General features: G+C 38.4%; 1 protein-coding gene across 8 annotated transcripts in view; it reads right to left on the bottom strand.

Annotated features, from left to right (window-relative positions):
* PHF21A (PHD finger protein 21A) overlaps positions 1 to 26,073 on the bottom strand; it is a 131,925-nt gene that overhangs the window by 29,548 nt on the left and 76,304 nt on the right. For all 8 annotated transcript variants that reach the window (XM_066553043.1, XM_066553044.1, XM_066553048.1 and 5 more), the window contains one exon: positions 3,420 to 3,620. In XM_066553043.1, coding sequence (XP_066409140.1) covers positions 3,420 to 3,620 — 201 coding nt within the window. The remainder of the gene's footprint in view (positions 1 to 3,419; positions 3,621 to 26,073) is intronic.

Raw genomic sequence — 26,073 nt, 5'->3', positions numbered from 1 at the left:
TGTATTTTGGATCTTTTAGTTTCATATTACTTCCAAACATGCACTGTCAATATCAAACATGTAAGGTGGAGGTTTATGAAACATTGAAACAAACTAGCTTCTCACTGAGTTAAACTCCTATTTTCAAATGGAAACTGTAGTTACAGTGATCCTCCCAATCAGAGGAAGAGGGGGGGAAACATTCATAAGTTGGCTTTTTTAAAAACAAAAATATAATTTTTATTTTGGGCATCCCAGTCTCAGCTTTAGTGATACATACAGTTACCTTGTATTTAACTTTCTTTCCTAAGAGCATCAGTAGGATTGTCCTGAAGTTGTAAGAGCTGGCTGTTAGTCTGCCCAGCTGCAGGCAATTAAGTTTAACTTCTGTGGAATGGGCTAGTTTTGGAATATGTGTTTGACACCATGATTACTCTTGGGCTGTTTTAAAAAGAGTGGTTTTGAATCATGTAACACCAGCATTTATCTGAAATGCCTCAGTACATCATGCCCAAAATTCCTAAGTTGAAGCAACTATCATTTCACAGTTTTAAAATATACTTTTCATAGTCTTCCAAGATGCTGAGGCAAATGGACTTTACAAATCTCATTCAAAAAGCAACAAGGTGAGAGTCTCCATATAAAACCAGAACACAATGCAAACAGAAAACTCATGACAGATGACATTTGACAGAATGGCAAAAGATCTTATTTCTTTTCACTTTGGTGTAAAAAATCCATTGCACCAACAGCACTGCATCTTCAAAGCTTTAGTGACATGATGAAATGCTCTTAGTACTAAATAGCCACCATTCCCTCCTGATGTCAGCTCTGTGTTCTACAGAGGAAAAAATGGAAAACCAGGGATCAGGCAGTCTTTGTGTTCTGAACATGCCTGATTTAGACTACTTGACTTTAATCATACAAGACCTTTATCTTTTTTTTAATAAAATAATATATTTCCAGTTGACTGCTTCAGCATTTTCACCAATACTGTTCCCTTAAACAAAAACAGAGTTTACTTTCACACTTCTAATTTCATAATAAACTATGTCCACTAACTGTTAATTATGCACAAGTGTGAAAAAAATTCACTGTATAATGCCAAATCAAAGGATAATTTATGCTTCAGTTTTATACATTTATGAAAAATCCAGACATAATTAAATTGTCCTTGTTGAAACACTATTTTCTTAACTTTTTAGCTGAGATCTAACAAACTTATCAACCTCTGCTGCACCTTCTCCAAAGCAAGAGGCTCCATTCCCATAATGCAGTAACATTAGTCAAGCTTTCCCAATGAGATGTAACGTGGTATCATTTTCACAAGCATTACATTCGACCATAAATGTTTTAAAGAAAGGTGTAATCAATCATGTAATGCAAGACTGTGACTTTTCCAAGGGGTTCTACTAACTCCACAAGTACTCAGAGTACAGCTTCAGTGAGATCATAGAGCTTGAATATCCCTGTTGCTTTGCTGAGTATTAATTAGATTGCTTATTCTAAAAAGTAGTCAATGCATTAATTCATACTGAAGTTGAATTAATATTCAACTTAATATTCAATAAAACTCATTCATAGTGAGTCTGCATTATTGCACATAATATTGCAATAATATGACCTTTCAGCAGGCTTCTTGCTTATGAAAATTTTAAAAGACCTTCTCACTGGACACATGTATATTAAAATGTCACTGTTAATTATGGCATATATACCTGGATTCCTAAATTTGATTGCTCTGAAAACAATCTCTGAAAACATTCTCTGTAGTGACACAGCCTAGAAAAAGGTGTTATTTACAAAAGCAGGCATGAACAAACTGTTCATAGAGAGACAAAGTATTTGACCTTTCTTTGCTGAAAGAGATTGAGAGACAGTAAGGCAGAGGCAAAACCTTAGATGCAGAAACAAGTGAGGATGCTTCACTATTTTAACAATATAAATAAAACCAGAAAAGTGTTACAGATAAAAACTGGCTTATTTATCCAAGAGACAGGACAAACTGCCTTCCAATTTGTAACTACTTTCCAAGTACCACTGTACCACGTAATACAGTACAAAATCAGAAGAGTGTAGCAGTTTTTTGACTGTTTCGCTAGAGGGCTCTTTAACTTTGAACAAAACATCAGTTTTTACAACCCAGGAGATGACCTGGAAGTTAATGAGTGAATTCAAAGTGAGAGATACTGAGAAACACATGAAACTGTGCTTGCTGCTCTCATGTTTCCTGTCTGAGAAACAGAGATCACTGATACAACAGTGATCCATTGTTTACCTATAAATACTTTAGGACATAGTAATATTTGCTTCTTTATTCCATTTCAGCTTTGATATTGATGTTGCTGCTCAAAATGTATTTTCCTTAGTTAGGTTTGCTTCATTTCTTCAATGTACTTTTCTCAAAACTACAATTAGCTAAGCTTCACAAATGCATTTTAGAGTGCATCCAAACCAACTTGCTGAGTTAACAAGAGAACTAACAGCCCAACCATTTCTCTCGCCTCTGCTTTCAGAAAAAGGGAAGATGAGAATCACAACTGGTCAAAGCTGTGGGTGTGATTCACTGCAATGTGCATAAAGCAAACTTCATAGGTGAATTCTGTCATCTGCCTATCCAGGTAAACATGAGCTCCTAAGATTGCATCAACAGGAAGAAAAGACTTCATGTACACTTCTTCTTACAGAACACCTCCCTGCATTTTCTAGGTGTTTTATTAGCACACTTTTGTGAATTCAAATATCTGAACAGGAGAAACTTGAAATTCCCCTCTTAAGCAAACCACTTTCTCTGTTGAGTTCTGGGATTATGTCTCTATCCTATACTGTACTAAAATTCAGTTCATCTTCCCAATAAAGACCCTATTTTCTAAAACTTGAACTCTACAATTAACACTGTATACTTTTAGACAAATCTTTGAAAATTCAGTTAAGTATTATTTGGTATGACCTACATCTGTTTAAAAAGAACCAAGCAAAAAGAAGAAGGAACTGTTTTCTTGCATTTTGTTCGCATTTGTAGAGGGCATTTTGTTAGTCATTTAAAAATAAAGGGTTTTAATCATATACCTCATACAGAGTGTGTTTAGTATTTACTGTTTCTGGAGACCTACTAGGTATGGTCAGACTCATTCATGCAGCTAGGGAAAAGACAGGCTCATTTGCTTAACTTTCACTTAATTTTAAGAAAGGTCATACACTGCCACCCTTGTTTTCTGGGGGGTTATGATTCAACTTTGAAACAGTAATTGTTTTTTAAACTCAGATTAGATTTTGCCAAAAAAACGAAGACACATATCTGCATATTCATAGAAGAAGAAATTCATTTGGCACACTAGCAGGCATAAGTGAAAGTTTGCAGTTTTCTCTCTGCACTTTTTCATTTTTTTAATTTTCAGCGAGCTTCACCTTTAGTAAGAAAAAGAATTGTAGTTTTTTACCTGTGATCCTATCACGTTTGGAGAGGGTGCCGTGGACTGTTGCTGCTGTTGATGGTGATGTTGCTGTAGCTGTTGTAGTGGTTGTGGCTGTGGTGTCTGTAGTTTGTTTTCTGACTGTGCCAATGGCTGTATTTGAAATTTACTGTCTGGCTGTTCCTGCTTCACTATCAAATTCTTCCGAAGCTGCTCCACCACTCTTTTCTACCAGATAAACAAAATCATAAACAGAAATGATGACAGTTGTTTAGCTGCATGTACCAGAGAAAATAATAATCCCTAAAGATACATTTATTTAGTGTAAATAAGGAACTGCTCAGAAGCTTAATGGGACTTCTTTTTTTGGAATTTTAAGTATTGGTGTTATCTAACAGGCACAGTCTAAAATTGGCCACGAGGAGTATTACAGCCCAGCAAGGTGACTTCACTGTTTTTGTAGAAACCCACTGACCAAAATTCAGCCTATTCACAAACAACTGCAAGATCTCAGAAACCTGTATTTATATGATTCCACATGCTTTGACACCTTCAAACACACACACTCCTAAAGAGTGACAAAAAAGAACTTTGGGTTGAAGCTTCCCAGCTGACTTCAAGGCAATAGGCATGTCATTTTGTACCAGGCATTGAAACTGAGTGAGAGACAGTCAGTGCAAAGTGGGGATCAGGAAGGGCATGGATGCATGGTCCTTCTGTTCAATATTATTGTCACCTGAAAAAGAATCAGAAAGCACTCCCTACAGGGGAAGAAAATGCCACAGATCTATTTCTTCCGGCTTAGGGACTTCCATTTTAGCTTCCATTAAAGTTTGAAATTATTTTACAAGAGGTTTCTTCTCCCGGGAGCCATTGAGCACCTTTAGACAGTAAGAGGATTTAAGAGTAAATCAGGTGACTTGCAGCATAAGATACATGTTATCTGCATGGATAATAATTGTGTTCACAATTTATGTTCATATTATACTTTAGTGTAGACAACAATGAAAACACTGTGACACTTCTTTTTACCTTCTGCAGGCATGACCAGAAATGGACATTTTTACCTATACTCTAACCACCCCCAAATTTGGACAGCTTTAAAAAGCTTTAGCTGTGTACCTAAGCCCCCTTGATCAAGAGCATATGCACACTTCCAAGAAATTACCCAACAAGGCACTCTTTGGAAGAGGACAATGAAGTCAACTGGCATGGGACAGGCTGAACCATGAAAGCTCTGTGGAAACAGGAATGGTCAGGAAACCTCTACCAGAGCCAGGTGCTGACAGTGGGTTGCCCCAAGAAGTTGCACTTACATGAGAAATAAAGTTAAAAATAACACAACCATTTTGACAATACCAACTGCTTTGAATTTTTGTTTTGTTTTGTTTTGAAGCACTAGTACTCAGACACAGTACTAAACATAGAGATGAAAAAAACCACCAAACCAAAAAATCCAGCTATTTACTACAACTGGAAGAATATTTTTCCTCAAATTTCATTCACACATGGTTATTCTGAGCTAACAAAATATCTGTTTTCTTCATTTTGTGGATATACAGTATACTTATGATTTTAAGTGTTTTGCTTATGATGAGCTAATACAGCTAATACTAATACAATGCCTCACGCAGTGAGTGTGTACCTCTAGCCCAGAAGAAGATAACAAAAAGGGCAAGTTCCCAAATTGACAGAAAACTGGAACTTTAAAAAGCCAAATAAAATTCACAAGCAACAAACCTCACATCCCTGTTTCATAATGTCGAAATGTGTGAGCTCACATGATTGACCTTTTAGCAAGACTGAATTCAGCAACTTGAAGGTACAGAAGGAGTGCCTGACTTCTACAAAACCCACAGCCCTGGCTGAGGATGCCTGCTCAGCTCTGACAAGAGAAACACAGGCCCAACCTTGCTGAAAATTCAGGGAGTTAGTAAAGGACAGCAGTCTGATGGAACTATTTTACCCTGCAACCAGTGAAGTGCTAAAACCTGTCAAAGCCTAAAAGCTGTAAACTGTTTGCTCCCTTCTGAAACAAGGATAAAATAATAGAAGTGTAGAAGGCATTTCCCTAATTCAGATATTTCACATAGTTTTAAATGTCCTGTGTCCATCAGCTTGCTCATACACATAATAACCGAACAATCATTTAAAACTGCTTTCTGCAAAGATCAACCATGTCAACATGCAAATCAAAGTGCAGCATCAGCAAGCAGATACAAGAGCTGAAAACATAGCCAAGGGGGAGGAGAGGAGAAGGCAGCAAAGTAGGAGAGGAAATAATGCAACATACTTAGAGAATATCTGCCAAAAAACGGACTGAACATACACTCCTCCTGCACAGGAGGCTGAAGAATTACCATACCCAGCATGCACAGGATGGGAGTTTTTGTCTTCCACAGCTGCATGTACAAATTTCAGGGATAATGATGCTCTTCTACTGATTCCCTGACTGGAGGAAATCAGCAGCAATGGCTCAAGAACGAATTTCCATCTTGTTCTTTACAATGGGAGGAACATTAGTGAAAAGATAAAAAAAAATAAGTATTAGAGAGAGGGGGAGGCAGGCTGAGGACTCCTCTGCCATACTGCTACAGCAGGACAAGAGCCAGCACGGAGAGCAGGGGAGCAGGAGCGAGGTGAGTCACATGGCATTCACACACTGCCTGTTCCACCCCCAGGCCTGATCCACGGCCTGCAGAGATGGGTAAAACAGGACCGAAGCACAGTTTGTATTAGTGCCTCGTGCAAAAACTGACGCTCAGCATATTTGGCACAAGATGGATAACGTGAGTGGAAAAACGCCGTTGCTCTGGAAGTCTACGCTATCCTGTTGGAGGCTGCTGAGAGCTGCCTGGCAGCAGCATATCCTGCCATCCATATCCATTATGCAGATATTAAATTGGAAGAAACATCTAATGCTTTTAAGATTCAGAGAGTAAAACTGAAGTTTGCACTGCATGCCAATTGCTTACGCAGTTTAATAAGCTGCTTCTACCAACTGTCAGTAAAAATATCACATTGAAACTGCTGAAATCATTTTACTCTCTGCAACATTGTTGGGATTATCTGTTTGTTCGAAATTATCAAGAGAGACGCTCTGAACAACATATTTCGAAGTCCATAGCTGAATTAGCAAAACCAGACGAGTTTCTCAGGGTTGCACCTACACCGGAACTCCGAGCAGATCTCTCCCGTTTTCAGCGCCACTCTCCGCGCCCCCTCTCACGGCTCAGCCCACGCTGCCGGACTCGGCCCGCAGCGCCATCCGGCTGGAAGCGCCGCTCTGCAGCGCACCAGCGCCCAGCACGTGTCTGTCGGCAGCGGCCTGAGCAGAGCCTCCTTCCGTACGGAATTAAACGGGACGGTGCCATGAAAGAAACTCTTGTTTACTGTCAAACTTCAGAAACACTGTGTTTTTAAATTGTTCCTCAGTTATTTGACTGTTCTTAATCAATTTTAAAGACAGTTTGTGCTAAAGAAAGTACAGTCTGTTTGACTGAGATTTGCCAAGGCTGATATCAAGTCCTAGCTGCATGTCTTAGAGACTTTCACACCAGTTAATTCAGGTGTTCTAAAAGTACCACAGGATTCTTAAGAAATATTCCTAATTCTTTAAATGTAATAATTGCCATTTTTCCTTACCATTCATATTTAAGAATATTTAATTTAATTCTTACTACTTCAACATTTTAAATTGAGATTTACTCAATCACAAACACATCATCATGCACACAACATGAGTTTTCTGCAGGTCTTAAAGCTCTAGTTCTCCTCATATTCCTAGAATAGTTTCTTTTCCTGCCATAGTATGAAGTGTATGAAAAGCATTTGTCTTTCAAGTTTATGGAACCTTCCTCAAAACTGAATGCCAATCCTCTCTTTACCTCCACGATGTGAAAGAATTGATTAATCTCATCCATTCTTCTGAACTGCATTCTACCCAAAAAGGAACTGCCAGCCCTATGCAATGGTTACTGTCAGACCACTTCCAAACCCACTTGTTGAACAGTGCCCTGTAAGCACACTACATCATCTCAAGCTCTTGCTGCCTTGACATCTTTATCGCGAATCTCATCAGGAACCGTTCACAGCGCTGAGTTCAGAGCTTGAGACATCTTATATGACCCTTCCTTAAAGTTAATAATTGCAATCAATATTGTGACATTTTGCTATACCACTTTCTCATTCATGCCACAGGCCAGATCCTAACACAGCATTGGAAGATTATTTTGGTTTGATTAAGCGGAAAATAGATCATCTTGATCACGGATCTGTGCCAAAAGACATCTCTGTACTCAAATAAAAAGTACCATGAATATGTTGTTAAAGGATAAGCAAAGTACTTGGAGCAAACTTTAAATACAGTTTAAAGTTTTTATCCTTATTAGCTAAGCATTATTTCCATTTTAATTGGTCAATCAAGCAAAAAATAGTTCTCTGAGTACATCTTGCTTTTAAATACTAGATCCCTGATTGTATTTTGTGACACATTTTCCTCTTCTTTCAGGAAACATGTTCAGAAAAACATCCATATCTAAAGAAAGGTCTGCTTTTAAACTTCAAAAATCAATAAAAATTAAAATATAAAGATATTTTTAAAATGAGACAGTAAACTAGCATACTAAATAACCTTGCAATGCATACATTTCATCTCACAAAACCAAAGCTGATGTGGTTTGAGCTGCTCAGCTGCCTGCCAGTGACATGTTTTCCTGCTCTCCCAATCTCAGGAAGTCAGCTATTATGGATCCTCAGTTACCAGTGCCCTCCAATGAGCAAGATATTGGAGATATCTGGGATATAAAAGCTGCCTACTGCTGTGAGCAAAATGGTTAAGAGGAAGTACTAATTTCAAGTATGCTCCAACTTGGAAGTGGGGAAGATAGAGGGAATTTCACTACTCCACAATCTTCCTTTCCAGCCTCCCTTCTCTCTCTTTATCAGTCCTATTCCCAGTCACTACCCAAAGAGAAAGATACCAGAATTTCCATGGCAGAAAGAAGCTACAAGGTTTTAGAGATGTGGTACAATTAGTCTTTATCCTGCAAAGAGGGTGTATTCTGGGAATGGAATTTGAGAATGGAAAGATTACAAGCAAGGAGAGTAATTGTACACTCATTTACTGCTTTAAGATGGTATCTAAAATTTAAAATAGTGAAATCCAATTATAGAAATTGATGACGCAGAATCTACACCAGTAATGAAAAAAACCCTTTTGTACAAACCAGCTTGAATTAAATTCCACTGAAAGAATGATCTAAGGACTATAGAAATATTTACAGCTATTTCTGTGGTTATACTCCATTTTTATGGAATTCTGCACTTGTGGCTGTGCTTCACTTATAGCCAGATCTTTTTATCAACTAAATCTAAACCAACTAAATTAGAAAGAATTTTATTTCCAGAAAAAAGAGCGATATAATTTCCTTTTTCTTAAAGGTGATCAAAATGGCCCCTATATCTTTCAGTCAGAAAAGGCTCCCCCTGAGGCAGAGGTGCTTGAATGCTGAACAGAAATGTAGCAGTTGGACTGGGAGGCCACTTCCATCTTATACTCGAGTGCCTTACTGGGCATCATTACTGAAATGCACCCTATTTCTTTTTATAGCTGAAAAACCTGTATTTTTTTTAAGCCTTAGTTAAAATACATGGGTATCTAACCTCACCAAGTCAATGGCTGCATTGCCAACACTCCAGTAAGTGTCCCAAAGAGCATGTGCTGCATTCAGCTCACAGAAAACACAGCTAAAAGCAGCACAAAGACACGAGGACTTCTGCACATCTAAAAGAGGTTGCAGAGCATGTGAGGGCAACTGAATGCTTCTCCTGCCTCTGCCATGATGGTCCTGTGGGATGAACTTACACTTAGAATACAGATGGGCACTAGAGATGAACCACTTAGTTTTGGAACCCCTCAAATTAATGAGTTTGCTTTGCAGTCTTAACATCTTTAATACAATTTCTGACTATGGCATCTTGTACCTTGTGTAAAATGGAATTTACATAAAACTTAATTCCATAAAAATCAACTTTAATGTTATGTCAGATAAATATTATTAGATAGCATTGGCATGATGTGAAAAGTATTTTTATCATTAAAAAATGCTGGTAGACTTATCACAATTATATTTTAAATTAATTCCTATAGGTGTAATTCTGAAACAAACACACAGTTCAGACATGAACACAAATATTTTGAAAGACATACTGAATATTTCCTTTACGATAGAGAAACACCACTTAAAGCTGCTAGAAATCATTCAGAAGTGGATTATGACAGTTCTGAAAATAATGTTCATTCCTTAACTCTTAACAGGGGAGAATGTTTAATATTTTTTAATTTAAAAACATAGCTAGAATTATAAATTAAAATTGTAAAAAAAATAGCTGTTGTGCTATCCTGCTTTATGTGACTTCTTGATTGCTTTACTTTCAGTACCGTGTCTTTTACCATTTGCAGCACCACAAGACCAATTAATTTCTAGAAGGGAATGCTGTACCATGAAACACCTTATGCATCACTGTCTTTTTGTTTTAGAATATTTACTCTTGCACAAAGCAGAGCACAGAGAATGAACCAGTAGAGACAGCATACATACAATGTTTTCCTGCAGCTTACATATTAAGTGTAATATCTAGCTTCTTACCCCAGCACATATGTTAACAGAAAGAAATTTACAAGAACAGCAACAATAATTAAACAATGAAAGAATTAATGAATGGGGAATTAATTGTGTGACAACAGGCAAAACAGAACAGGAAAAAGAATAAAGTGCAGTATTTTGAATGTAATTAAAGAATAATGAAATTAAAGGAATTATTTCTTTTTTTTTAATTTGACTAGGTTTGACAAAGTTTGTCTTGGTTTAGGTTTTTCTCCTTTACAGAAATACTTCCTAGTAAAAATACAAACTGGTAAAAGGATATGGGGACAAGCTCAACATGAAAACACTGAAGAAATTAAAGAATTAAACTGCTGCCTACACTGGAAAAGGTGCTCATACTACTTTTGTCCATCTTCTTGTTCTACCCCCATTTGTCTGTTTCAAGGTTAAAAAAAAATCATTCTTAAGGGAAAAAATAAAAAAGTCATCTAGACATAGTTTCAGAAATGAAACAAGAGTCTTGTACTTCAATGTAAAAAAAAGTCTGTATGATCTCCAACTGAACCTAGTTTACTAGAAGCATGTAATGTGGTCTTGTAAAATCTGTCATAGACTGACACCTCCAATATAAAATCTCAGAACAAAAAATACTGTGGATTTTTATTCTTATGCAGGAGAATACACAGGAATAGCTACCCCCATGGGAAAGCCATTTGCATCTAAACACAGTAGCTGTTTACTAAAGCCAAACACCTCTGACAGGCCAGTCCCACTATTTCTCTTCTCCTACCTGTGATTTACCTCATAACATGACATCCTTTAAACTGAATTTGTCTGCATTAAGCAAGTAAAGTAGGGCACTTAAAATAAGTAAACTTACTTCATGTTTTAGAAACAAACAACCTAAAGAGAAGTATACCTTTTAATCTGGTAACTCCTCATATTTTGAATAACTCAAAGGGAAAGGACAGTCATAAAGTAATTTTACAACATACTACTGACATTTTAATGTGCACAGTATCACAGTCCTTGACTAAAATTTAGTCAGCTTCAGTAGGGTTCTTGTGCATCCTACAGCTATTCTCATGACTGAATCACACCTCCTCTCTTCTTCACGAAAGGAAACACACACAGTTCATGCTCATGTGCCTCATGCATGATCAGAAATATCAAGCAAGATGACTAGTTTTACTAAACCACAGAATAAAAATGCATTCTTTTGTGAATAGAAAGATCTGGATGCTCAAACTTTATCATAAAACCCCCTATTGATAACTCTGATTTTGGTAACAGCATCTAATATTTCCTTTCCCCAGTTGCTTTACAAATGTCACAAACTAACACCAGCATTTTCTCTGTTGTCAATTAAATACTGTTTAGTGCCAATTCAATTAAAATGTATCACTAATAACATCACATCACAGTTCACTGGTGATCTCTACTTCATAAGCGGAATGAGTCATTAGAGCAAAAAGTCACAGTTTCACCTCACTCAAATGAAAGATTTTTCTCTTCTTCCCAGTAATTTGAACAGTATATCAAATACAGGAGTTCTGTTCAGCTAAACATACCTGCTTGTCCTACTCTCTTTGGTTAACCAAGGACAATCAAAACAAAGAAAAATGCCTGCTTCACAGAGAAGACATCAAATTAAATCACTGCAGAAGTTCCAAACTGCTGACCTTCAATTGCATCAAGGTTTGTGGACTCTCTGAAGCAAACTCTCTGAAAAACAAAGCCATGGTTCTTCCTTGCCTTCCCAATTTAAATGGTATGGGGGAGAGCAACTGTGTTTATCATCAGTAAGTATGGCTAAAACTACTCAATAACTGAAGATTTACTGAACTACCACCATCTTAAATTAAAACACCCAAGAACAGGCATTTTCCCAAGAGAACAGAAAGCTCCCCTTTTCTTGAGGGATGCAGAGGTACTGGAGACAGTTCAAAGAAGACCACAACCATAATCAAGGATCCAACAAACAACGCTGTGTAATGTGAAGCTTACAGAGGCTCTGCATATCCAGTTTATTGAGAGGCAACTACTCACTGAGTACAGATATTTATACACAGAAAAGAAATCCAGTGGCAGGAGAATTTTTACTTTCTCTGAGAAATGTTAAGTGATGATTCTGTATCTGCAAGTTGAAGGTAGACAAATTCAACCAGGAAATAAGATGCAGATATGGTTAAATGCTGGACCAGCCCAATATGAGGGGTAATGGCATACCATGGTTTAAAGTCTCTAGAAAAAGGGTATACAACTTTCCACAGGAAATGATTAATCTGAGTTTTGGAGCAGACTGTAGAGTAGATTTGAGGGGAGAGGGATCTGGGACTTGGATCTGGGGAGGGAAGCCTCTGCTCATTCTCCTCTCTTACGAGGGACAGTGCAAGTGCCATCACTTTTCCCAGCATGCTTCTCCAGCACTGAAACTCCGCATAAAGACAGCCTTACTGTTTAGAACATGGACATGTCCAGAGGCACAAGCAACCAGATATACTCAAGGTTCTTTTTTCACCTTCTTCTGAAACAGAAGATACCGGCCATAGGTAGAGAAAAAGAGGCTAAGCAAAGCAAGGTTTTCTTCTTCCTTTGATTGCCTTTTATTGTATGCCTTCCTTACATACTTAGGTCTTTATTGTTTTTAGACATGGAATGGGAAAAAAAATTCTCTGGGTCAGATAGATTTGCTGAGATTTTTTTTCCCTTCCCTTCAGCAATGCAGAATGTGGATTGCCTGTTAGGACTAGCTGGGCAAATTTCCCCTTATCAACCTGCTGATATTGCAAGGGCCTTCAGAATATCTGGCAGAATAATCCAGCACCTTTTGTCTGAAAAACAAAGATGTGGAGGACAAAAATTTAATACACTTGATACAAACCAAACTGCTCAATTCTCCCTGAATCAAAAATTAGGTGTTCTTGCTTCCACCATAGCTTTCTCTATGAAAGCTTAATGCCTTGGTATCAGAGCCCTAGGATGGTGTCATCACTTCATCCTACAAGGTAATGGCTACATGATATGCAGACACGAAGAAGGCACACATGGCACACAAAGATGTTTCCGACATCCATGGATACTCCACAGGAGAATGGATTTGAGACCTGCTATATAACTATGGACAATATCCTGCATGAAAAAAGTACTAATAGAGTCCACATAAGGGAATATAAACATTCCTATCCATAAGTTCATACTACTTCTCCACAGTGTGACTGCTTGTTCAACAGTTATACTGTCATAATTTTAGACTGTTAAACCTCTGCTCTAGGGTTTATAAAAGATCAGAGCACTTGTCACTCTCAGTGCAGGTAGAGTGAGATAGAGTGGTGGAGCAGTTCATTCTTCTTTCTAATTACACTCCATTAACCTTCCACATGAGAGCTCCCCTGTGCTTTCATACCAGCAGCACCAACTGGCTGTGTTTGATAAGGCTCGGCAGCATTTGCAAGACCAGCACGTGGCACGGAAGGAACAGCTCAGCTCGGCAGCGCTCGCAGGAGCTGCACTGGCGCTCTGTCACTGAGCTGCAGTCAGATTCAGCTGAATTACACACACAAGGACACCAGCCTCACCTTACCCACTTCCCTCACAACTCTACCCCTTGAACTTCAGAGATACATGATCTATTAGAAAGCCAGATGCAGAACTAGGTAGGGAATTATTCACAATGGGGAACCCAACAGTTACCACACTTTCACCTCACTGCAAAGACCTGCCAAGAGAAATGTATTTAGAGCACTAAGGCATGCAGGGCAATAGAAAAGAAGTTGTTACATTATAATTAGATCACATTAGTGTATGCAACCAGAGTACAGAGAAGGAAAATTACTTTTGAAATGTAAATATTTTTTAAATGCACTTTCAGTATGCGAGGTTGTTTGTTGTATGTTCTGAAGACCACACTGCTTACAAACAGCATTATATTTCTCTATAACCTTTCTCAACAGTGACCACATAAATGAAGCTTTTCTAAAAAGACAGAGTCTTCAATTAATAATGTATTCTATGAAAGTTTTAAACTCAGTGCCAGGAAAGCTATTTTCCATGTGCATGAAGGTAGATTAGCATTTGTGTATACTGAGTAACAGTGTCAGCACATGCTTACGCAGATAAAAGGGAAACAAATTTGGAAGGAGGGATTGTAAACAATCTGAAACAGAACCCAAATTATTTTAAAAATAAATGAAACATTACAAAATCTGCACTTCTGAATGACATTTTACACAACCCCTTGAATTTTTTAACTGTTTTAAATGACTTCACAACATAAAGTGGTATATGGAACTGGTCTATATAAATGAGGGATGGCAACACTACTTTTGCTATTAGCTCTACTATCCTTTCCCATGCCTCTCCTTTTTTTAACATATTTTGATACTTGCATATGCATGTATCTCCATAAATAAATATAACTTACTTCTACTGTAGGTTGCCCAACCTTCAGCTAATATTTTGAAATGACTCCTGTTTTCTAAGACTTGGTAAGTTTGAAGAGTCTGAAACAAAATCTGTTTGTGCTAAAAGCCAAGCAATGAATACAGCCTCTTCCAGTCCTTGTTCAGAATGGTTCAGGAATTTTACTTCAGAGCTCTGGTGGCCGTTGTCAAAGATCCTCTCCAGTACAAAGAGAACAGAGGCGGCTCTTCTCTTATAACAGGAAGGTAAATACTGCTACTGAACCCACCTAAAAATAACCTGAAGACACTTGGTTTACAAGGGTGATCATTAAAGGCCATTAGACTCACCTTCTACATCTACAATAGATTTTGGACCTCCTTTCTCCAATTTTCTTAAATTTACTCTAAAGATGCCAATTCAGTCTTTAGTGCAATTTAACTTGTGCCATCTAAGCCTGTAATATATGACAGGAATTCAGGATTTGTGGATGTGATCAACCACAGTGAATCTAAAACTGTCAGGCTACTGAGTTTGCTTCAGGAAAGCTGAATAGACAGAGGGCAGTTCTTACCTCTAAGACACACTTGATCAAAGTATGAACACAAGTATCTTTTTAACAACAATTTTTTGGAAGAATAAGGAATGATCTTGTTGAGATACATTTGATATCAACAAAGTGCAAGATTAATTCTCTTGGATATAATTTCTCTACTAAATATCACTCTTAAACCTAATAAATTTGAAACAAACACAATTAGGACATTGAAGAAATTTAACTACACCATCACTGTCTGCTGTTCTGTGAAAATCTATCCACAGGGCTTCAATGCTGTAATGCAATGAAATCTTGTTTGAGCTAGGATTAAAATTTAGACTAGGATAGCACTGAAGGAAAGCAGAACAACATTTCTGCGCCACATGTAGCTCTTACTTCTGTAAAAAAGATTTTTACACATGAATTGTACCCAGTACCTCTGTAACTTGTGCTCTCATATTTTTTGAAGTATGTGCTAGAATCATGACTTAAAGCTCCAAAATTCCTGGCTGTAAGCAACTAGTGTTGAAACTGCTTTCAGAAATAGTATTGCAGAAGTGCTTCCACTTCCTGGAGCAGTCAGCCATCACTGCTAACCCCATCTGGAATACTGTTTTCGGACAAGTGGGCTATGCTCACCTCTGAAAAATGCAAAATTTCAGCTGATGAAGAATTTTTAACTAACCACCTGAGAAATGTACCTCCTTTGAACTTTTTGGTAATGTTTGTTATTTTCCCAACACCTCTTGGAAAATATTTCAAAAGGAACTATTTTGGCTCTACACTGTCTTATTATTCTCTGTGTACAGAAGACCTCTCAAAAATAATCCAAGTACCTTTCTTTTGTATTATGTCAGTGGAGAAGATTTCCTGAGCATTTGGGGGGCCCATGAGGTGGGTGAATAATCTTTTAACCCAGCACAAAGAGGTAAGAAAGAGAAAGTAAGCTCTCCTGTAATTCCTCTTTATGCAATTCTCAACAATATGTTATATGTGGTTTTAGGGAAGTCCAAGATTTCTTCTGTGCCACTTCAGGCCCATATTAGATTTAAAAGGCAAATTAGTTTGGTTTTTTTTTTTTTTAAGATTAAACAAAAACATTAAACATATTTTCATCGCATAATGAAGTGCAAGATCTTTTTCACACCATATGTTTGACTTGCTACTTACTGCAGAGAACATGCAATGTATAACTGGATAAACACATTTCATTCTACAAACTGGTCTGACAAGCTAAACCTGCACTAGGAGGTATCAGACAGTCTTAATGAAACTCAGAAGTATTATTTCATTGACATTCACTCAGCATTTCTTGTAAGACAATTCAGCTGCGAATGTGGAAGCATTAGCTCAAAACCCACGGACCTCCAAGAAACTGCATCATTAGGTCTCTCTGATGTTTCTCTAAAAACACCTATCACATCTGTCTCTAACAGCTGTAAATCACAAAACAGTAGTAAGTTTGCCTCCACATGGTTTCACACAGATGGATTTTTTTTTAAAGGAATCACATGTTGCACTTTTAAGAAGGACTGAAAGATTACAGAAACCTAGCAACTGAAGCACAGGTTGTTACATCAAGCCATCTTGCTTTGTGTCCTCAGGTCTGGTAGCTTTACCCATACTGGGATCTCAACCTCTTATTATTAACTCAGAAAATCACCTTAAAGCTGCATTGTCTTCACAACAAGAGTTTAATTAAAGTTTTATACATGTAATGTTTACCCTTTTAAACTCCTGTTCATAAAAATAAGTCCCCACGTAATTCTCTTTCTCAGATAACCTCCAAAAAAGTGAGAAGATGAAGGGAGCTTCAATATTAGGGAGCGGGTTCTGTGGAATCTGAGGTTGAGGGGCTATTAGATGAAAGAAACAACTGAGAAAACATTTTCCCTCACACTACCTCTGAACAAACCAAGTTGATGCTGAAATGCAGGGCTGTTTTAGGGAAAAAAACTTCAGGGTTTGTTTTTTAACAAATACAACAGGGCACATATTTAAGAAAATAGAGCATAATTATTCGTTTGTTTTGGTAAAACTATCCTCTATTGTAATTCATCTGGAGTTGAGACAGGACGTAAGCAGAGGAAAGAGACTTTTAAAAGATCTATCCTACACATGCAAACTTTTATATCACTAAATACATACAAGTGCATGTAAGTAAATAGTGACCTAGCTTTACTTTGAAAAAAAAAACGACCATGACAAAAAGAGAAAATATCAACCAATTATAACAAGAATGTGTAATAGGTGTTGTAGAAATCAAAACAACAAAAACCAACCAAACAAAAAAACCTAACCCATTAACATGCAAACAGAAATACTTGACTGTGCACTGTACAGCCAGTAATAATTATGAGCCCAGTAGGACTTTCATGGCAATTGCGTGGAGGATCATATAAACATGTTTGGGCTGAGTTGGTTAGAGCATGATGCTAATAATGCCAAGGTCATAGGTACAATCTCTGTATGGACCATTCACTTAGGAGCTGGACTCGATGATCATTCTGGGTCCCTTCCAACTCAGGCTATTCTGTGACTACATCAAAATCACAGTAAAATCCAAAACACGTCTGTCAGTTTGCACAGGAAGACAGTCAAGCTGTCACTGATTGTGAGGAAGCTCAGAAGACAACAAAGAGCAATATTAAAAAACAAAATCAGGAAACACAGAAAAGAAAAAACAGGTTCACACAAGCAAAGAGCATTCACAGACAATGTAAAGCTGAATTGAAAAGTAGTGAAGTCAGACAAGCAAAAATTAGTCCTTTCTCACTGCCACGGAGGGCTTATAGAAGAAAGCATTACATTTTATCAGAATGACTTGAAAAAAAGGGCACACTTCAGTCATACTAATCCCTTTTAAAATCCCTTTTCACTGATATGTCAGGCCTATGCCCAGAGGGAAGTCTGAGGTGACACAAGTAGTAGTGCAGGGAATACTTTGAGATTTTTTCAGTGTATTTTCATTGAAGAAAAAAGTCCATATTTCATGTATATTTCATATACACATAAGCAAGAACTGAGCAGTAAACCATGCTTGACCCCACAGACCCACATTCTTAATGGTTTTTCCTTCCTTGCTGTTAGGTTGTATGATTAGCACACAATGCTCTGTAGGCCGAAAACCAAGTCTGCAAAGATCTTTTGAAATATTTAACATATACTAGCACTATGTAAACAGTAATAATAATTCAGAGGCCTTTTCCTACTCTTTTCGGCATTCCAAATGTATTTATTATGAGCTAGACAAATAATGCAGGATTGGAGCACTCTGCCTCCGCATTTCTCATCTTCCTCTTCCAATTTACCAGAGCAATGACGAAATGGGGGTTTTGCTCCAAGCCTTTAACTCTTTGCAGCACAGATTCTCATACTGAGTAGCTCTCTGAACTAGAGGATTAATCTTTTGCACAGGGTCAGAATCTCATTTCCTTAATCAATTTAGAGAAGATCAGAAGCCTGTCCAGTGACCCACATTGCTCGAGAAACTGCACCAGCAGCAGAGGCTATAGAGGCAGCTGCTTTCAGGCCAGCAACAGCATGCTCAGCATGAACAGACTGTACTAAGATTTTTCTCCCACACACAAAACCAAACTGTTCCTGTGCCCCCTTTGTGCTGACGGAGCCTGTCTCTCAGTTGATGAGCAAGTCACTATTTAGAAAATTATTTCTCAACCTATTTTGGAAATCCACAATCATGTACCATTGGCAGCACTGGTGAGTATTCAGCAGCGATTTCAAAGGTTCTTTGTCCTGGGGAGGAGACAGGACCATTCAGCAGCAAGCCGGCAGAACTGCTGAGTACACAGCTGGAGCGTACGTGGGGGAAGGGAAGCCGTGTGTGATTCTGCAATTATATCTGTTAAATGCACACAGATTTGAAGAATGATCACTTGGCATTTCTACTATTTTGCAAGTGCAAACTTTCAACACATTTGCCAGAAGTATTTGGCTGTTTTTTCTTGTAAGAGGATAGAAGATCAGTGCAGAAAAACATTAAACCACATGGACATGCTACATAATTGGTTCTTTCAGCCCCTTGCAGCGCAAATGATTTGCAGTAACATGCTCTGATCTCCTCACTAGTTAACAGTCCAGTCCAAGACAAATACATCAAGAACAGATAGAGAGGAAAAAGCTGTGGACAAGATTAACCACACAAGCTTGGCTTTTTTACGATCCTCACATTTTTTTCTATTGCCCAGCTACTAGATATTCAAGAGAAAACAGGGTGTACTGTAACAACTGCTACAACAGGCCACAGGAGCACAGGTCCAGTAAGAACCCTTTCTGTTTGGATCTTCACAGGGCTCTCACTTGTACTACAAAGAATGTCACTTTGATGCCCTGTTTGCATTCCATTTTCAACAACAATGAGGAGGATGGAGGTGTCCGGTTTCTATGACAACCCAGATGGGCCACAATACAAGATACTTACAAATGTTCGACTGCAGGGATGCCAGATCAAATTAAGCTAGAGTTTACATTACTTCATAGAAACTAAAATAAAAGAAAAAACCCAAACAAAACACGAATGTCAAAGGAAGGATGACATTTCCTTGGTACACTCCAAAAGATTTCTGAAAGTAGGTGGTAAAGAAAGGAAGGATTTTTCCCTTTGAAAATAAATAATATTGTCAACACAAGCAAATTGAAACCCTCATTTACATGAGTAAATGTTTTCATTAAAACTAGACTGCTGGAAAATTACCATCAGACATTAAAAGCAAAAAACAGACTCCAAAACATGATTTTATCAATTTACTTAATTCATTATGAACTGGCAAATTTGTAATCCGTGTTCTGTAGGGTTTGTTTAATGCCACAACTTGCATTTTGTGATATGGTTCAAGTTCTTGTTGTTTAACCTGATATGGTTTTTTGTGACATTTTGCAAAAGACATTCAGATGTATAAAATACCCCATATTTTACTTCAGGAAATTAAATTAGTAACAGTGAATTATTTAACATTAACAAAATTACAAAAACACTTAGTATGTGCTCTTAGTAATTTAACTAGCCTGTTGTTACACAGGTGAGGTGATCTTACTTCTCAAAGGCATTGATTCACTCAACATCCTGGGAAGGCAACTATAATAGGCCAGCCAGTTTAGGCAAGAAGAGTAAAGTGCCTTCTGAAGAAACACCTGTAAAAGCTTTTTATACGATTTTAAGATTTGACATATATAGATATGATTCCCAAAACAAACCAAGTTAAAGAATTTCTTAATAAATGTGTATTTTTAGGCACATTATTTTGAAAAATCTTCTGCTACAAGTCAAAGTACTGTTTTTCTATTCAGTCACTGTCCTATTCCAAGTTACTCTCTATTCTCTCTTCCAAATTAATCACCAGGTAGTTAATAACATTTATTCAATATGTGATAGCCAGCAAGGCTCATATTACAACAGATAACCATAGACTTTTAGAGGCTTATGTTCTTCAGGGAGAGGAGAGGCAAGAGAGAAAGGCTTAACAGCTGTGCCTAGTCAAAATAATCCAAAATTAGAGGGACTGTAACATTTAAAACTGGAACACAGAACCTTAAAATCTGGGTCTGTGCAGCTGTTGTAACACTTTATTTAAAACTGCAGACACTCTCTTGATAAATCGTTCCCCTCTGCAGGACTGCTACCCAGTACTATTTACAGAAGGACTCCAGTCTGGCTTGCAAGTGCCACCTCATCACTCGGGAGCGCCTGGCACTGCCAGCTGAGAACAACCACTCCTCACAGGGCTCGGAGCCGCCTGCTGCTACCTGAGCCTCACCTCCCGTTCAACCCCCGGGAGGAGCTGGGACCCTGGGTTAAGGGAGCCAGAGAGCGTGCCCAAGGTGGGCTCTGAGACACCCAGGTTAGCACCTGCCCATCACCTGCTCCTCAGCAATCCTCTTCCACCCCAACCCTTCCTGTTCAAAGCCGTGTCCCCCGAAAGCACCACAGCCTGAGGCTCCAGGGGCTCTCTCTCCCTGCTGCTGACAGGCTGGCACGTGGCACGGCAGGATGAGGCTGAAGAAAAGCTGCCTGCTCTGCTGTTCCCTGACTCGTGCAATGGCACGCGGAGCCAGGGAGACACACCGCGGTGATGCCAGCAGCATCTCAGGAAAGAGTGATTCAGGCATTTGCAAGGAGCTCCTGCAGAATGACCAGAGTGCCTCAGTACTACAGGCTGAAGAGCTGAGGGCTGAAATGACACATCTATTATAAAAATTAAAATACCTGACAACTCTGCACAGATAGCAGGAATTAGCTGCAAATTACATATTAGGATGCAGAAATGTGACTAAGGACATGGAGAGGCTTGGTTAGCCTTAAACTCAGACTACGCTGCCTAAACTTCAGATACACAGCTGGGGCTGTGCTCCCACATCATATATAACTGCTACCTGTGTTTCACATAGAAAGTGAAAGACAAGAAACAGCATAATGAAAAAGAGAATTTGTAAAGTGCTAATGCTTACTAAAATTTTAACAGTTTAACAGGAAGAGCAAAATGGACTGGAAGTAAGTAGGAAGGAGCTTACAACCTTTAAGTTGTAAGGGATGGTAGTGTTGCAATGAAGAAACTGCTTGATGTCATACAGTTGAAGTTACTTTAATCACAATTTAGTGTAAGTATCAACAGACTGGGACAAATAACCAGGCAAGTGGGTTCCTCTCACAAAGTCTACTGCCAATCACATACTGCACACATTTCAAAGCATGACATTCTACTCTGCAGAGATACTGCACAGATTAAAGTTGTGTTTGCAAATTGCACAGCATCTGCTATTGCACTGGGTTGTTCAACTATAAATTTCAGCCAAGCACAACAACATAACTGGTTAATAATCCCTATAAGGAATTTGTACCTAGGCTGGTATCAACTCTTCTAATACCGTAATTAAAAAATAATTTCTTGTACAATCAACAACACAAACATACTGAGTAACTAATGCTCAGCATGTGCCCTGTCTTTACAAATTCCAGACAGTTTAGACTACTTTACATACCTAAATACTTTTGCTGCTGCATTTTCTTCAAAAATCAATTAGAGTACTAAACACTTCTTCCTATTGTTTTCTGCTTTTATACTTTTTCCCACATCTACTCAATTTTACAACGTATGTGCACACTAAAATAAATGTGTTCTCCAAAACTTTCCTCTACAAATGTTTCTGTATTAATTTCTAATTAAATAGGGTCAGAATGATATTCAGAGTAAGAAATCTGAATAGTGAAATTCTGTCAGTAAAAAACAAGCACTGAAAATGAACTCATGCTGTTCAAACTAGTGGCTGCTCCATGCATCTCGAAGAATTTGTACTCCAGGATGTTTGCACTATAAGACTAAAAATTTACTTTAACAGAACATGGAAGTTAGTAGAGAAATTCTGACATCCTCAAGACCTGGTCTTCAAAGAAATGACCTATTTAATGCACGAGTAGGTCCTTCACATTAACCCCAATCTTCCCTCAAAAAAAAAACAAAAAAACAAACCAACCCAAAAACAACAAAGTACTAACTTTTGAATGTTTTAAAAAAATGAGCTGAAACTGCTACAGAACAAAAACCACATAAACCTCACAAATTTACCTTAGAGAGAATTTAAAATAATGCATACTGCAAAAAACCAAACCATACTAAAGCAACCCAAAAATAAACAAGAGGCATCTCTTCTACTGCACTTTTTCTCGTGGCCAAACGACCACATTGGCTAATAAATCATCTAGTTGCTAATTCTGTTTTATAAAACTTTCTTCTTCTTGGAAGATACTGAGAAAATTCCAGTTGCAACGGAGTTTCGACCTTCACTTTCTAAAATGCTAACAAAGCAGAGAAACCAGAAGCTTACAGCCAGCGGCACACGTCATGAAACAGGCGCAGGCTGCAGGCGCTCACACGCAGCCGTCCGGGTGTCCCCGAGCGCCGAGGACGCAGAAGCTCCGTCCGGCCCAGGCGGGGGCTCCGCGGCCGCCGGAGCCGGGAGGGCACGGTCGCCATCTAGCGGGGACGGCGGCCGCTCCGCCTTCGCTCCCTCCCTCCCTCGGCTACTCAACAGGCACCAGCGAAGATGAAAATTTGTAGCAATGTAAAAGGCACACCGCCACTGTTGAACTCAAATTTTCAGGAGTTTTTTTCCGATCTCAAACCACACCTAAAGCTGTCTGCAGTGAAAGTGAAGTACCTCCGTTACATTGTAAAGTTTTCATTCACGCTCATCTCCTAACAAAACTGTTCTGGATTTAACTCCACAGTCAGCTCTAAACATCTCTTGTGTGACATTATTTACTCTTAATGCACATTATGGCGTTTGCATAGGCTCTAACAGAAGAGCAAACAAGACTTTTGAGGCTTCCATTGCCAATCCCATTCCAGCTGCTGCGCACTGCTCCGGTGGCTCATGGCAGCCGGAAAAAGCCAGTGGGAGGAGCAGCCCAGGCAACCCACCAAGACAGGGGCCCCTTCTCCTAGATGTGGCACAGCTGGCACATGAGCTTGGGTACTGCTCACTGCCAGGCACAACCAAAGCTGAACTTTACATCCACTCAGACTTATCCACCCTCGTGGCCAATGGAGGTACAGCCAAGCAGGTGTTCAGCTTTCAGGCTCCTCCAACTTAGAGCAAAGGCTGGTCCAGTTTCATATGCCTTCAAACGAGAAGAACATAACCAAAACAAACACACACGTATATATAAGAAATGTGAATAAATTAATATTACAAGAAATCTGGCTCTGCATTTCTCTGAGTTATACCAAAGTATGATTTACAAAATCACTAGATATTCTGAGTTGGAAGGGATCATTGAGTCCAACTCTTAAATGAAGGGCCTGTACAGGGATCAGCCCTGCAACCCCCCTTTATTGGCACCCTGCTCTAATGTGCATGACATATGAGGAGAGATGCCTGATATGCCAAGATGCTTGAAAACAAATACTAATTTCCCCACGCTCTTAACAGCAATCTGCCCGGCCACATCCATGCACACAAAAGGTTTCACACCTAAAAGCAGCAGACACCTCTACTGCTGGCCTGCCAGCCAGGACTCTAACAAGCACCACTCAGAGATGTGTGCCAGTGCCAGTTGTCCAACAGGTACTCCAGGCCTCTCCAGCATGACACATTTTAATGTTTCAGATCTTGAGTTAGTAAGTCCCTTCAATATGCAAAGCTGCAGTTGAGAAAAAGGTTGTTCTACAAAATACATGGCCTTAGGGAACATGTGGTGAACTCTAAGGCAAGGAATGCTCACTCACTGCTATTTGTGTTTCTGTTCAGTTCTAACATTTTACTATTGAACATGGACACAAACCATTCAATCTGTCAGAGTGACAATCTTTTGGTTTTTTTGCCTTATAAATGAATTAGCATAGATTGCACAAGGGTATTTCTTCAGTATCAGACATGAAACACAATCCCAATGCAAAAGAAATAAGACTCACTCAGTCAGCATTTAAGTTGGCAGGTCAAATCCATATATTTGACTGTCCTGCATAAAACCACAGCTCTAATCTGGTACTTCTACTCAAAATAGGAGGAGGTTCTAGGAAATCCAATGCACATTCAAACATTACTTTAAAAATAGCTGTACTTTTGGCAAACACACCAACAAATTGCTTTTGTTACTTCTCCCACTATTCCATTAACTCCATCAAGACAAAGCCGTGCTGAGAGCTAATGAAAGGCCCTTGTTTCAAACCTTCCTGTAATCCACTTGCACAAGGATGAAAAGTATCATATTTATTATGATAGCCAGTAGCAAAATCTGTTGTTGGTTGGTTGGTGGGTTTTTTCTTAGTTTTCTTTCATAAATAACTGTCAGATTAAATACGCATGAATATTTAAAAAAAAAAAATCACCATTGACAAAAATACCATAACTGAAATTACACGGACACACAACAGAAGACAGGTGCTGGAAATTTCACTTGCTTCTCATGTATTTTGATGATGTCCCACACACCATATGTTGCTGTGCGCGGAGGCTGAGGCACCGCCCTCCTCTGTCCCAGCCGCTCTGTGGGAGCAGGAGCCCAAGGGGCTGACGGGTCAGCAGAAACTCCAGCATTGCAAAGAACAAGAATTGAATTTTCTTAACTCCACAGTTCTGAGATTAATCTGCTGCTCCCAAACGTTATAAATAAAACAGTTAAATGTATCCAGGCACTTAGGAAAAACTTCTCCTTTCCTCTGTCCTGATGTTTTTGCACTATTTGCAGGGGAAAAAACCACAACTGTCAGTACAATTGTTTCATATACTAGAGACTTTAATCCTGACTAGGTCTTCTGTTTACATTATTAAGGAAAAATAAGCCTTTAAAAGTTGGAAGAGCTGAGTTAAACTGATATTGGTGAATGCAAAAAAGATTGAAAACATCAACCTTTTTATCCTTCAACTTAGGTTTGAACATGTAAGGAGGAATATGCTACAAAAAAATTCAAGGTAAAATTAGAATCCTGAAAAGGAAGTTTAAATAAGGAAAGTGCAAAGATGAACTTAGCTAAAAATAACAATGTAGTAATTAAGAAAACTTATCAGAACACATAGAATCAAACAAATGCAACTATTTTTTCTGTTTCATCTCGACAAGAACGTTTCTCTACTCAAAACAGAAGCACTTTTTAAAAAAAGTGTGGAAACAGAAAGAACAGAGGTTTTAAAAATGAGAAAGCCAGATGTTGAACACAGCACTCTACTAAATTGTTTTCCGGGATACTGTTGGAAATCACTGATTGAAGAGCCTTACTCCAACAATCTTGTTTCAGGAAGCTACCGGTTTTGTTCCAGTACATTACAGACTTTCTGAGGTGTTATTAATAATTAAACTTTTCTTTTAAAATTACTCATTAATATTAACTTTGTCTAAAGTCTTCCTGGAACCTAATACTTTTAAGGAAAATGAACCAGTAAAAATACACTAACCACAACAGTTAAATAAAATAATACATTTAATTTGAGAAATAATCTACTTCCTGTAAATTCACTTTCCACAATTCATCCTCAGCTATACAGCAATAAAGCTGTACAAAAGATGTTTTTAGCCTTCACTTTTTACACCTAAGAGAAATGGAAAAGCAACAGCAATTTACCAATCCAATCTCCTTCCCTACTTTTGCCTCCTCTAGACTAATATAGAGATTAAGAATGC

The sequence above is a fragment of the Molothrus aeneus genome, chromosome 6 (assembly GCF_037042795.1).
Source record: "Molothrus aeneus isolate 106 chromosome 6, BPBGC_Maene_1.0, whole genome shotgun sequence".
NCBI classification, from domain to species: domain Eukaryota; kingdom Metazoa; phylum Chordata; class Aves; order Passeriformes; family Icteridae; genus Molothrus; species Molothrus aeneus.
This window is presented reverse-complemented; position numbering and strand designations above follow the sequence as displayed.